The sequence below is a fragment of the Enhydra lutris genome, unplaced genomic scaffold (genome assembly GCF_002288905.1).
Source record: "Enhydra lutris kenyoni isolate GAN:26980312 unplaced genomic scaffold, ASM228890v2 scaffoldscaffold2, whole genome shotgun sequence".
Classification (NCBI taxonomy): domain Eukaryota; kingdom Metazoa; phylum Chordata; class Mammalia; order Carnivora; family Mustelidae; genus Enhydra; species Enhydra lutris.
The window spans coordinates 7,862,253-7,876,507 of NW_019154086.1; the positions used below are offsets into that span (position 1 = coordinate 7,862,253).

At 38.0% G+C, this 14,255-nt stretch overlaps 1 protein-coding gene across 2 annotated transcripts in view; it reads right to left on the bottom strand.

Moving 5' to 3' along the window:
- The window catches only part of LOC111146896 (YEATS domain containing 2), a 120,706-nt gene that overhangs the window by 64,720 nt on the left and 41,731 nt on the right, over window positions 1-14,255 (bottom strand). For both annotated transcript variants that reach the window (XM_022502629.1, XM_022502637.1), the window contains 2 exons: window positions 12,797-12,912; window positions 2,330-2,491 (listed from right to left, as the gene is read on the bottom strand). In XM_022502629.1, coding sequence (XP_022358337.1) covers window positions 2,330-2,491; window positions 12,797-12,912 — 278 coding nt within the window. The remainder of the gene's footprint in view (window positions 1-2,329; window positions 2,492-12,796; window positions 12,913-14,255) is intronic.

Below are 14,255 nucleotides of genomic sequence, written 5' to 3' on the forward strand. Positions count from 1 at the left end.
CTTGACACTTGGATTCTAAAGTAATCTGGAACAACACGTATGCTCAGGAATGGCCAAGAAAAGATTCTTAAAATAATCATCAAGGGAATAACCCTACCAAAGAGAAAATGCTATAAAGCAAACAATTTAAATAGTATAATACTGGTACATAAACAAATATTAAGAGAGCCTAGCATTTGATCCATACTTATATGGAACTTTAGTGTACACTGAATACAAGAAAAAGATGGATCAACCGATAAATTGATATTGGGACAACTGTCATCCACAAGAAGATAAAAAAATCCTATTTCCTAGTATGTCACTTTCTGACCATCTATCAATTCCCATCTTTCCAGCTCCATCCCTAATCCAACTATCCTCTGACCCACTGGGAATTCCACTTATTACCCACACCAATTTTCATTACCTCTCTCTTCTCTTTATATAATTTCCTTCTCTCCTTAGCTTAGATTTCACGGTGTATCATTACCATAATAACCTCATTATAAAAGTGAGGAAATCAGTGAACTGAGAAATTAGAGTTCTCAGTGAGTTGTCTACATCCACGTCAAAGTCCTTAAGAATGACATCAAGAGGAAACATTAGGACAATAGGTGCTAAAACTGTTTTTGAAAGAGGGAAGTAACTGGGAAATTAGTAGATATCTGCAACAAGAAGGATCATACAATCCTCCAAAAGAGCTGAAGGTTTTTAGACAGAAAAAGGAAACAGAAGGTCTAGAAGCCACAAATATGTGCAAGGAAGACACACCCACCCACCACCCTCCACCCCCAACCCAATGGCACATGGTATTAGAGGAAAAAACAACTGCCCTTGAAAGCTGTTCTCAGAAGCAGTGTTCTCAGAAGATAGCCATGTTTTATTTGAGTCAGGAGTAGAGGGAACATTCTGAAGAGAGCTGAGGATATAGGAAATTTCACTGATAATAAACCAAAACCACTTCTACAATACAATCACACAATGAATGTGTATGTGATATGTAACCTCATATAAAGATATAAAGAGGGACGCCTGGGTGGCTCAGTTGGTTGAGCAGCTGCCTTCGGCTCGGGTCATGATCCCAGCGTCCTGGGATCGAGTCCCGCATCGGGCTCCTTGCTCATCGGGGAGCCTGCTTCTCCCTCTGCCTCTGCCTGCCATTCTGTCTGCCTGTGCTTGCTCTCTCTCCCTCTCTCTCTCTGACAAATAAATAAATAAAATCTTTAAAAAAAAAAAATTAAAAAAAAATAAAGATATAAAGAATACACATAAGGGGTGCCTGGATGGCAAAGGTCATGACCTCATTGGTCATGAGACTGAGCCCTGCATTGAGCTCCAAGTTCGGTGTGGGGTCTGCTTGAGATGCTCTCCTTCTGCCCCTTCCCCCACTATCACACACACATGATCTTTCTTTCTCTCAAATAAATAAATAAAATAGGGGTACCTGAGTGGCTCAGTTGGTTAAGCATCTGACTCTTGATTTTGGCTCAGGTTATGGTCTCAGGGTCTTGGAGTTAAACACTGCTTTGAGTTCCATGCTCAGTGGGGAGTCTGCTTAGGGATTCTCTCTCTCCCTCTCCCTTTGCCCCCCACCCCAGTCACACACGCTCCCACTCTCTCTTTAAAATAAATAATTAAAAAAAAAAAAAAAGAATACACCTAAATGAAACAAATTTCGGAATAGCATATATATATAATAATTACATCTTTGTGAAATAATAATACCAACAACAACAAACAGCAACTATACTAGGTAAATATATGTAGGAAAAATATCACTGGGGTTACTTCTGAGAGGATGAGATCATGGGGAACTTCCAAAATTGAATATTTCTGTAATGTCAGAATCCTATGTTTAATTCTACTATATTCTGATATTTATAAAAAATAGGAACACTTTTATATTTATCTGTATCTATATAAATTCAGTTCTTTCCATGGGGAGAAAACTCCATTAATATAATTCTGACAGGAGATACTGCCTTTTCAGGGAGACAATAATCTGCAAGAGGGATCCACAGTTAAAACTCTACTGTGATGCGGGGGGAGGGGGGTAGGAAGAGGGTGGTGGGGTTATGGACATTGAGGAGGGTATGTGCTATGGTGAGTACTGTGAAATGTGTAAACCTGGCAATTCACAGACCTGTACCCCTGGGGATAAAAATACATTATATGTTTATAAAAAGATTAAAAAATTAATTTAAAAAAACTCTATTGTGACTAAAAGCCAAAGCTAAGTAAATTATTAATAATATAATAATTAAAGGGAATGTTCTCAAGTTAAATCACTCTTCTTCCACTTCAGTAAAGCTGTACTTTTTAAATTAAATAACTCAACTGTGCTTACCTAACCTCCACAAGGTCATTTGGCTTATAGCTGGGATGAAGAAAGAACCAAACTTTCTTGACGAAATGATTAATGCTGGGTTCTCTACGAGACCCTCGGACATATACCATCCACTTGTGGGTTGACTGGTCATTTTCTTCTCTCTTATCAGGAGGTATGTACCTAAAGCAGAAAAAAGAAAGTAACCTGAATTCTTTTTTCCTTCAAACCCTAACAAAACAATTAACTCCTACTTAAAACAAGATTAAAAATCAGTTACAAGAAAACAACTGGGAATTCACAAATATGTGAAGATCAAGCAACACACTACTAAACAACCAATGAGTCAAAGATGAAATCAAAGAGAAATTAAAAAACTCTTATGACAAGTGAAAATGAAAAAAAGATACGTGAAAATGGAAATACAACATACCAAAACTTAAGGGATGAAGCAAAAGGTTTTATGGAGGAAATTCATAGCAATAAATGCCTATATTAAGAAAAATTTCAATCTAACTTTACACCACAAGGGAGTAGAAAAAGAACTAAGCCCAAAATTAGTAGAGAAAAGGAAATAACAAAGATGAAAGTGAAAGTAGAGACAAAAAGACAAGAGAAAAGATTAAAGACTAAAGAGCTGTTTTGTTAAAAAGATAAAACAGACAAACCTCTGCCTTGACTTAACAAGGAAAAAAAGAGAAGGACCCAAATAATAAAATTATTTTAAAAAGAGGACACATTACAACTAATATCACACAAATACAAAGGATCATAAAACTATGAACAATTATAGGGGCACGCGGCTGACTCAGTCTGTAGAACATGTGATTCTTTATCTCAGGGTTGTGAGTTTGAGTACCACACTGGGTGCAGAGATTACTTAAAAATTAAATCTTAGGGGTGCCTGAGTGGCTCAGTGGGTTAAAGCCTCTGCCTTCGGTGCGGGTCATGATCCCAGGGTCCTGGGATCGAACCCTACATCGGGCTCTCTGCTCAGCAGGGAGCCTGCTTCTTCCTCTCTCTCTCTGCCTGCCTCTCTGCCTGCTTGTGATCTCTATCTGTCAAATAAATAAAATCTTTTTAAAAAATTAAAATAAAATAAAATCTTAAAAATAGATAAGTAAAACGTTTAAGAAAAAAACTATGAAAAATTATATGCCGACAAAGTGAACAACCTAGAAGAAATGGATAAATTCCTAGAAACATACATACTATCATGACTGACTCATGAAGACAGAAAATGTGAACAGAACAACTACTAGTAAGGAGACTGAATCAGTACTCAAAGACCTCCCAACTAAGGAAATTCCAGGATCAGATGGCGTAAAGGATGGTTTCTACTATATATGTGAAGAATTGATACAAATCTTCCTCAAACTTTTCCACAAAATACGAGGGAACACTTATAAGTTCATTTTACAAAGCTAGCATTACCCTGACCCCAAAGCCAGACAATAACACTATAAGAAAATTACAAGCCAATATCCCTGAAAAATATACATGTAAAAATCCCCAACAAAATATTAGCGAATAGAATTCAACAGTACATTAAAAAAGGATCACACATGATGACCAAGTGGTAGTTACCAGGGCTGCAAGGATGGTTCAATATCTGCAAATTAATCAGTATGATATACACTAATAAAGTGAAAGATAAAAATCATATGATCATTTCAACAGATGCAGAAAAAATACTTGACGCAATTCAACATCTATTCTTTTTTTTTTTTTTAAAGATTTTTATTTATTTATTTGACAGACAGAGATCACAAGTAGGCAAAGAGGCAGGCAGAGAGAGAGGAAGGGAAGCAGGCTCCCTGCTGAGCAGAGAGCCCGACGCGGGGCTCGATCCCAGGACCCTGGGATCATGACCTGGGCTGAAGGCAGAGGCTTTAACCCACTGAGCCACCCAGGTGCCCCTCAACATCTATTCTTGATAACAACTCTCAACAAACTGGGTACACTTCAAAATAATAAAGGCCATATATGACAAGCCTACAGCTAACATAATGGTGAAAAACTAAAAGCTTTTCCTCTAAGATCAAGAACAAGACAAGGATACTCACTGTCTCCACTTTTATTCAACATAGTACTGCAAATTCTAGCCAAATTGCAAAGGAAGAAGAACACTGTCTCTATTTGAACATAAGGTGATATTATATACAGAAAATCCTAAAGACTCCACCCCAAAACAGTTAAAACTAATAAACAGGAGTGTTTGGGTGGCTCAGTTGGTTAAGTGTCTGACTCTCAATTTGGGCTCAGGTCATGATCTCATGGTCCTGAAATCAAGCTCTGCATCGGGCTCTGCTCTCAGCAGGGGGTCTGCTTGTCCCTTGCCCCCCCCTTAGCCCCCCTCCCCCCACTTTCTCTCAAACAAATAAAATCTTTAAAAAATAAGTAAATGAAAATAAGATAAAACTAATAAACAAATTCAGTAAAGGTGCATGATATATAGTCGACATAAAAAATCAATTGTGTTTCTAACACTAACAACTATCAGAAAGAAAATCAAGAAAATAATCCCATTTATAACTGCACCAAAAATAGTAACATATTTAGGAATAAATTTAACTAAGGAAGTGGAAGACTGGAACAATGAAAACTCTAAGATACTGATGAAAGAAACTGCAGAAGACACAAATAAATAAAAAGATATTCCAAGCTCATGGACTAGAAGAATTATTATTGTTAAAATGGCCATACCACCCAAATCAATCTATAGATTTAGTTTAATCCTTATCAAAATCCTAATAGCATTTTTCATAGAAGAAAAAACAATCATAAAATCTGTATGGAGGGGCGCCTGGGTGGCTCAGAGGGTTAAGCCTCTGCCTTCGGCTCAGGTCATGGTCCCCGGGTCCTGGGATCGAGCCCCGCATCGGGCTCTCTGCTCAGTGGGGAGCCTGCTTCTCCCTCTTTCTCTGCCTGCTGCTCTGCCTACTTATGATCTCTCTCTCTGTCAAATAAATAAATAAGTAATCTTTAAAAAAAAAAAAAAACTGTGTGGAATCATAAAAGTCTTCCAAAGAACCTCTTTTTTTAGGGAAAACAAAACAAAACAAAACAGGAGGCATCATACTTCCTGATTTCAAACTATATTACAAAGCTACTGTAATAAAACAGTATGGTATTGCCATAAAAACAGACGCACAGATCAACAGAACAGAAGAGAGCACAGAAATAAACCCACGCATATATGATCAATTAATTTATGACAAAGGAGCTAAGATATACAATAGGAAAAGGATGGTCTCCTAAACGGTGTTGGGAAAACTGGAGAGCTATGTGCAAAAGAATGAAAATAGACACTTATCCTACACCACACACAAAAATCAACTTAAAACACATGAAAGACTTGAAACCATAAAACTCCTAGAAGAAAACATAAGTAAGCTCCATGACACCGGTCTGGGAAATGATTTTTTGGATTTGACACCAAAAGCAAAGGCAATGAGAACATAATGAGGACATAAATTGGTGCAACTACTATGGAAAACAAGATGTTCCTAAAAAATTAAAAACAGAACTAGCCCACTGCTGTGTACATATGCAAAGAAAACGAAAATGGGTTATCAAAGTGCTATCTGCACTCCCATGCTCACAGCAGCATTATTTATAATAGCCAAAATATGGAAACCTATACGTCCATAACAGATAAATGAATAAAGGCATGAATGGATCAAGATATATATACATACATATACAGCTGACCCTTGCACATCATGGGATTGAACTGTGCAGATCCACTTATGTGTAATTTTTTTTATAATACCGTAAATTTTCTTTTCCTTATGATTTTTTTCTTTTTTCTGGTTTTTTGTTTGTTTGTTGTTGTTGTTTTTTTTAAGTAAGCTCTACACCCAGTGTGGGGCTTGACCTCACAATCCTGAGATCAAAAGTAGTATGTTCTACAGACTAAGCCAGCAGGAGCCCCCATTATAATTTTCTTAGTAGTATTTTCTTTTCTCTAGCTTACTTTATTGTAAGAATACGTTATATAATACATGTGACATAAAAAGTATGCATTAATCAACTGTTAATGTTATCGGTAAGGCTTTCAGTCAACAGTAGGCTATTAGTAGTTAAGGTTCTAGGGAGTCAAAAGTTACACATGGATTTTTTTTTTTTTTTTAAATTTAGAAAGAGAATGAGTGCACAAGTGAGTGGGGGATGAGGGGAGCCACAAAGGGAGAGGGAGAAGAGAGAATCTTAAGCAGGCTCCATGCTCAATGCTCAGGTGCTCAAACTAGCATCTTTGAGATGATGACCTGAGCCAAAATCACGAGTTGGATGCTGGGGTGCCTGGGTGGCTCAGTCAGTTAAGTGTCTTTTTTTTTTTTTTTTTAAGATTTTATTTATTTGATAAACAGAGATCACAAGTAGGCAGAGAGGCAAGGGCGGGGGGGAAGCAGGCTCCCTGCTGAGCAGAGAGCCCAATGTGGGGCTTGATCCCAGGACCCCAAGATCATGACCTGAAACGAAAGCAGAGGCTTTGACCCACTGAGCCACCCAGGCACCCCAAGTGTCTGTCTTTTGATCTCAGCTCAGGTCATGATCTTGGGGTCCTGGGATTGAGCCCTTCATCGGGCTCCATGCTCAGTGGGGAGTCTGCTTGAGTATTCTCTCTCTCCCTCTCCCTCTGCCCCTCCCCCTCCCCTATCTCTTAAATAAATAAATCTAAAAAAAGGAGTTGGATGCTTAACCAACTGAGCCACCCACGTGCCCTTATACATGGATTTTTAACTGTGCAGGAGGTTGGTGCCCCTACCCTCGAATTGCTCAAGATTCCTCAAAGGTCAACTGAGTGTGTGTGTGTGTGTGTGTGTGTGTGTGGATAATGGACTATTCTTCAGCCATAAGAAGGCAATTCTGGCTTTGGTGAGAACATGGATGGCTGCAGAGGGCATTATGCTAAGTGGAATAAGTCAGACAGAGAAAGACAAATACTACATGGTATCACTTATATATGAAATGTAAAAAAAAAAAGTCAAACTCCTAGAAACACAGCAGAAAAAGTTACCAGAGGCTGGAGGTAGGGGAAACAGAGAGAAGTTGGTAAAAGGGTATAAACTTTCAGCTTTGAGATGATAAGGTCTAAGGATCTAAAGTATAATTGGTGACTAATATAGGGAATAAAATTCGCTGAGAAAATAGAACTTAAATGTTCACACACACACACACACACACACACACGAGAGGGTGCCTGGCTGGCTCAATAGATGTAGCTTAAGACTCTTGATCTCAGGGTTGTGAGTTCAAGGCCCACACTTGGTGTAGAGATTATTTAAAAATGAAATCTGAGGGGCACCTGGGTGGCTCAGTGGGTTAAAGCCTCTGCCTTCGGCTCAGGTCATGATCCCACGGTCCTGGGATTGAGCCCCACATCGGGCTCTCTGCTCAGCGGGGAGCCTGCTTCCCTTCCCCTCTCTCTGCCTGCCTCTCTGCCTACTTGTGATCTCTGTCTGTCAAATAAATAAAATTTAAAAATCTTTAAAAAAAAATCCTTAAAAAAAATCTGAAAAAAGAAAGTGAGTTGATAAGGGATGTGTTGTTAAATTAACTTGATGGCAGGAATCCCTTCAAAATGCATACATGCATCAAATCATAATATACACTTTAAATCTTTTGTCAATTATATGTCAATAAGGCTGAATATTTTTTTTAACTGAAGTACAGTTGACACAATTACATTAGTTTCATTAGTTTCATTATTAGTTATTATTATTAGTTATTATTAGTTATTATTTCATCATTAGTTACATTAGTTTCAGGTGTACAATACAATGATTCAACAATACATTATGCTACGCTCACCCTATCTGTTCCCATATGCTACTACAATACCAGTGACTATAATATTCCCTATACTGGACCTTTCATCCCCATGACTTCTTCATTCCATAACTGGAAGGTTATATCCCCACTCCCCTAAAAAAACTTTTTCTTAAAAAATTGAATCCCACCAAGATTTAACAGCTCTATCACCTAACCAAGCAAAGTGAGTCTTTGCAGTTAATCTTTTTCTTTTAAACTTTTTTTTTTCCTGGTCTAAGGAACATTCCCTTAAAGTTTATTTTCTGATTACCACCATGCCATTAAAAAAAAAAAAAATCAACCTTGCTTTTCCAAGCTGATACATGAGATAGAAATAAACTGGCATATTACTGGGTTAGGGATGCTCTTGCCTTTGTGTTGATTTCACTCAGCTTTCAGGGTGTTAGAACCCTGAACTCTTCTGGTTCTTACCCATTGCTGCCAGGAAGGTTACAACTGGTCTCTCACATTTTAAAAGCAAAAACAAACCATTCCCTTCAGTCCTGACCATAGTAAAACTAGTATCTTTAGCTCTCCCTTTATTTCATGAGGCCTCCTTATCACATTCTGTTGGAAAATACGGTCATGGCCCTCTATGTTTACCTATGTCTATGCTTACCCTTACTAACACAGTGGGCCAAATTATATTGATTTCAAATGTTAATCCAAACTTGCATGTCTTGATCATGAAGTATTATCATTTCTGTATTTAATGAATTCTGTTTCCTAATGATTTTGTTCAGTATTTCTGCACCTATATTCATAACTGTGAATATCCTACAGTTTTCCTTTTCTTACAAACTGTTTGGCCTTATTAAAAAAGTTAGGCTACTCTCATAACATAAACTGACAAGAGTTGTTTCTTTTTCCCCAGAAGATCTGGGGGGTTTTGGTTACTTTTTTTTGTATTTTAAGTAATCTCTACACTCCCAATGTGGGGCTCAAACTCATGACCCCCAGATCAAGAATCTCTACTAAGCCAGCCAGACTTCCCTCCCCAGAAGATTTCGTAAACAACTGAAATTATATGCTCACTCAGCCTGTAAAGCAATCTAAGCCTAGTAGTTTGGTTTGCTTTTGTGATGGCAATGTTTTAAAATCAGTAATTAAACTTAGTAGTTCAAAGACTCTTCAAGGTTTTTCCTAAGTCCTAAGTTGTATTTTTCTAGGAACTCTCCATTTCACCTAAATTTTCCATTGGCATAAAGGTATTCATTATTTTTTTTAAAGATTTTATTTATTTGACAGAGATCATAAGTAGGCAGAGAGGCAGGCAGGGGGGGGGCAGGCTCCCCGCTGAGCAGAAAGCCCGATGTGGGGCTTGATCCTAGGACCCTGAGATCATGACCTGAGCCGAAGGCAGAGGCTTGACCCACTGAGCCACCCCGGTGCCCCGGGTGGTCATTATTTATCTCTTTAATAGTACAGCATCTGTAGCTATGCCCTTTTTCATTTCTAATATTTTTGTCTTCTTTCTCTTCTCCTTAGTTTCACTAGGTTTATGTATAATTTTTCCCCTAATTTCTTTGCTTCTCCTACTGCATTGTCTAAATGAGATGTTTAGTTCACTAATTTTAAACTTTTCTTCTACTCCATTTTCTTCTACTGTAAATATTTCCTTTTAAATATCCCTTTAGTGTTATCTGACAAATTTTTATTATTTATTTTGGATATTTAAATGTGATTTTTCATTGACTTATGTGTTGTTCAGAAGTAGTTTGAATTTCTAGACTTAAAGTTTTCTAGGGGCACCTGGGTAGTTGAGTTAAGTGTCTGACCTTAGCTTTGGTCATGATCTCAGGATCCTGGAAATGAGCCCCACATTGTCTGCTTCTCCCTCTCTCTCTGCCCAACCCCCAACTTGTACCCTCTCTGTCTCTCTCAAATAAATAAAATCTTTAAAAAAAAAAGAAAAAGTTTCCTAGTTTTCCTACTGTTACCAATTAACTATACTGTAACAACAGTCAAAAAAGTAGTCTGGTTGGGGGGGCCTGGGTCACACCATCAGTTGAGCTTCCAGCTTTGGTTTTGGGTCCTGGTCTCAGGTCAGGCTCCGTGCTTAGCGCAAAGTTGGCTTGAGATTCTCTTTCCCTCTGCCCCTCCCTCACGCACTCAAGTGCACTCTGTCAAATAAATAAATAAATAAATCTTCAAAAAAACAAAACAAAACCAAAACGTAGTCTGCGAGCACCTGGCTTGCTGAGTCAGTGGAGCATGTGACTCTTATCTTGGGTTGTGGGTTCAAGCTCCAAGCTGGGTGCAGAGATGGCTTAACAATAAAATCTTTAAAAAAAAAAAAAAAAAAAAAAAAGTAGTGTGTAGTCCTTGAAGCTTACTTTATGGCCTATTGTGTAGTCCATTTTCATAAACGTTCCTTAAGTGCTTAAAAATGTTTAACTAGGGGCACCTGGGGGGCTCAGTCAGTTAATCATCCAACTCAGGTCATGATCTCTGTGTCATGGGTCCCACGCTGGGCTCTGCACTCAGCACAGAATCTGCTTCAGCCTCTCTCTCTGCTCCTCCCCCCACTTGCTCTTGCTCTTTCAAATAAATAATATCTTTTTAAAAAATGCTTCAACTATTACATGTACTAGTCTATATGTATATATTAGATCAACTTTATTAACTGAAGTTCAGATCTTTTACATTCATACAAGTATTTTGAGCGGGAACACAAGCAGGTGGAGTGGGAGAGGGAGAAGCAGACTCCCCGCTGAGCAAGGAGCCTGATGCAGGACTCGATCCCAGGACATTGGGATCATGACCCGAGCCGAAGGCAGCCGCTTAACAACTGAGACACCCAGGCGCCCAATTTCTATCTTTTAAATAGCTAACTAAATCCCTAGGCAATTTTTATGATTATTGATAAATTTAGATTTGTTACTAAGTTATTTTATATTATTTGTCTTGTTCTTTCTCTTTTTCACATCCCTTGCCCTGTCCCTGCTTGCCTTCTTTTGGAATCAGGGATCCTCCCCCTTTTTTTCATTCAATTTCCCTATCTTCCTCTTACTTTTTTTTTTTTTAAAGATTTTATTTATTTATTTGACAGAGCGAGAGAGAGAGAGAGAGAGAGATCACAAGCAGGCAGAGAGGCAGGCAGAGAGGCAGGAGGAAGCAGGCTTCCTGCCGCGCAGAGAGACCAATGCGGGGCTCGATCCCAGGACCCTGGGATCATGACCTGAGCTGAAGGCAGAGGCCCAACCCACTGAGCCACCCAGGCGCCCCTCCTCTTAAACTACTTTTTAAGTTTAAATCTCAATGTCTAGGGTTGCCTAGGTGGATCAGTTGGTTCATGATGAACCATTATTTTAGTTGTAGCTGGTCTTGAAAAAACCCAAACACCTACAAATTAAGTGTAATTGTTCGAAAATGTCGATGATTTCTCCCCAGTCTTCTGGTGGGTCCATCTACGTTTCCAGTTTTGGACTTTCTGAGCTGACTGGTCTTGCATTATTGTTAAGATGCCAACTCTTAACACTTCACATGGTCTCAGAGTCTAGCTAAAGGCATGCTAATTCTATAATAATCTATAAATAGAAATCTAACTGCCTTAATCATATTTTATGCTTCCATTTTAAAACTATCACACAGACGATTAGAAATCTTTGCTTTTATTATCCCAAAGTTTTAAAATGTTCTTTTTTTAAAGTTTTTCATTTGTGGTCCATTAACTGGGGGTTGGAAGATTTCCCCCCAACCTGATTTTTCCTCCCAAATAATTACCGTCTGCCTGAATCCTTTATTTTCAATAACTGAGTATAATTACAATTTTCATAAATCTATCAACTTATTCAACAATCAAATATTTAGTGAATACCAACTACTGTATGATATAAAACAAACAAGACATACTTTCTACCCTAAAGAAATTCCAGTGATTTGGGAAAAATACACAGAAATAGGAAATGATGATATAATATGAAAAAGATGACAAGAGAGCATAGAGAAAATACGCCTAATGAGGGAAAAGAAAGGTAAAGACTTTGTGAGAAAATAACATTCTTATGCTATTTGAGGATTTATGTCTTTATCCATTTCTAAATAGTTGGCAAAAGGACGGCACTCCCACAAGACACCATGAAATCATATTGTTAAAGAGCTAGTCCTTCAGCTTGGAGAAATTCTGTCTTCAAGACATGCTCTGTAACTTTCTGTTAAAAATTTAAAACATTTCAATTTGAACAACAAACATTTTTTAGCAATTAGCTAAGGCCCCCAAGGATAGACCTAGGTCAGAAAGTTTAAAGTTCTTATAACTTATCCAAAATAATATGCTTGATAAAATATACCATTTGTAAATGGGGCACCTGGCTGGCTCAGCCTGTGGAGTGTGCAACTCTTGATTTTAGGGTTGTGAGTTCCAGCCCCACTTTGGATACAGGGATTACTTAAAAATAAAATCTTAAAAAAAAAAAGTACCCCATTTGTATAAAAGCTCATGTCTCAGAAATGTTTACCAAGCACAATTTTATTCTATGTCAAAGATTAGCAGACATACTGAGGCAGTTTCAAGTCTCTGGACCTCAAGTTTACTTTTAAAACAACTAAGAGTTTAAGGGAAAAAATCTTTAAGGCCTCATCCTACAGTAATACTACAATAATAAAAGTATGCCAGAATATTAACATAAATGGATAACTGAAAGTGAAAGAATTCAACTGGATACTCACTTGGACACATTGCCCACTACTATTGTTTTCTTTACAAAAAGTCGTGAAGTCTCATCTCCTGTGAGATCAGCATTCCGCTGCTCTGTTTTATGAGAGGCAGTAATACTAGCGGTGTCCTGAAAGAAATCATAATCAATTTTCACTTTCAATTTGGACAACATCCAATGGGCAGAAACCACAAAATCATGGTATGATTGGAGCAACTCAGATTTTTTTTTATTCATTACAAAATTCTCTGGTTTTGTGGTACCTTTCAGAGCATAAAAGTAATTTTACTGTATCTTTTGCATTTGTTTGCAAAAAATATTTGTTCACTATAACTCCATGTGTATGTATCTGTTTTTAACAGACACCCTTGTGCTGTATATGCAAATAGGATATGGAAGGATATACAAGAAACTATTACAATGGTTACCTCTGGGAAATGGGAATGGGGAGAGGGGTCAATGGAATTTACTTTCTTTTCAACCTTCTGTATTTATTAAAAATTTTTCAGTGAGAAGTAACATAGACAAATGACTAAAGTTTGACTATGCAGATAGACTGCCAGGGTTTAAATCTTGGCTCTTCCATTGACTAGATGTGAAGTTTTGTGTAATTACTTAACTTCTTCTCTGTCTCAATTTCCTCATCTATAAAATAAGGATAACAGGAGCACCTGGCTGACTCAGTCAGTGGAGCATGTGATGGTTGATCTCTGGACTGTGAGTTTGAGCCCCACTCATTTTGAGGTTACTTAAAAATTTTTTAAAAACCTAGGGTGCCCGGGTGGCTCAGTTGGTTAAGCATCTGACTCTTGATTTCAGCTCAGATCATGATCTCAGGGTCCTGGGACTGAGCCCTGAGCTGGACTCCCTATTGAGTGTAGAGCCTCCTTAAGATTCTCTCTCTCCCTCTCCCTCTGCAACCCCCCCTCCACTTTCTCTAAAAAAATGTAAAAATAAGGATAATCTCACATATATGTTTTGTACAGTTCCCAAAGAAGTGCCTAGTACACAGTAAGTACTAAACGTATGTTACATAAATATGAGCATGTATATTACATACAAGATGGTAAGTTTCTAACTCCTATAACCAGTATTGCCTAAATTCTTTTTAATTAAAAAAACAAAAAGAAAAACAAAAAACCAAAAAACCCAAAGGGGTGCCTGACTGGGTTATCTGGTAGAATATGCGACCTTTTGATCTTGGGGCTATAAATTTCAGCCCCATGTTGGGTGCAGATATTACTTAAAAATAAAATCTTGGGACACCTGGGTGGCTCAGTCAGTTAAGCGGCTGCCTTTGGCTCAGGTCATGATCTCAGAGTCCTGGGATCAAGTGCCGCATAGGGCTCCTTGCTCAGCAGGGAGCCTGCTTCTCTCTGCCTCTGCCTGCCATTCTGCCTGCTTGTTCTTTCTCTCTCTGACAAAAAATAAATAAAATCTTAAAAAAAAAAAAGAAAAAGAAAAAGAAAAGA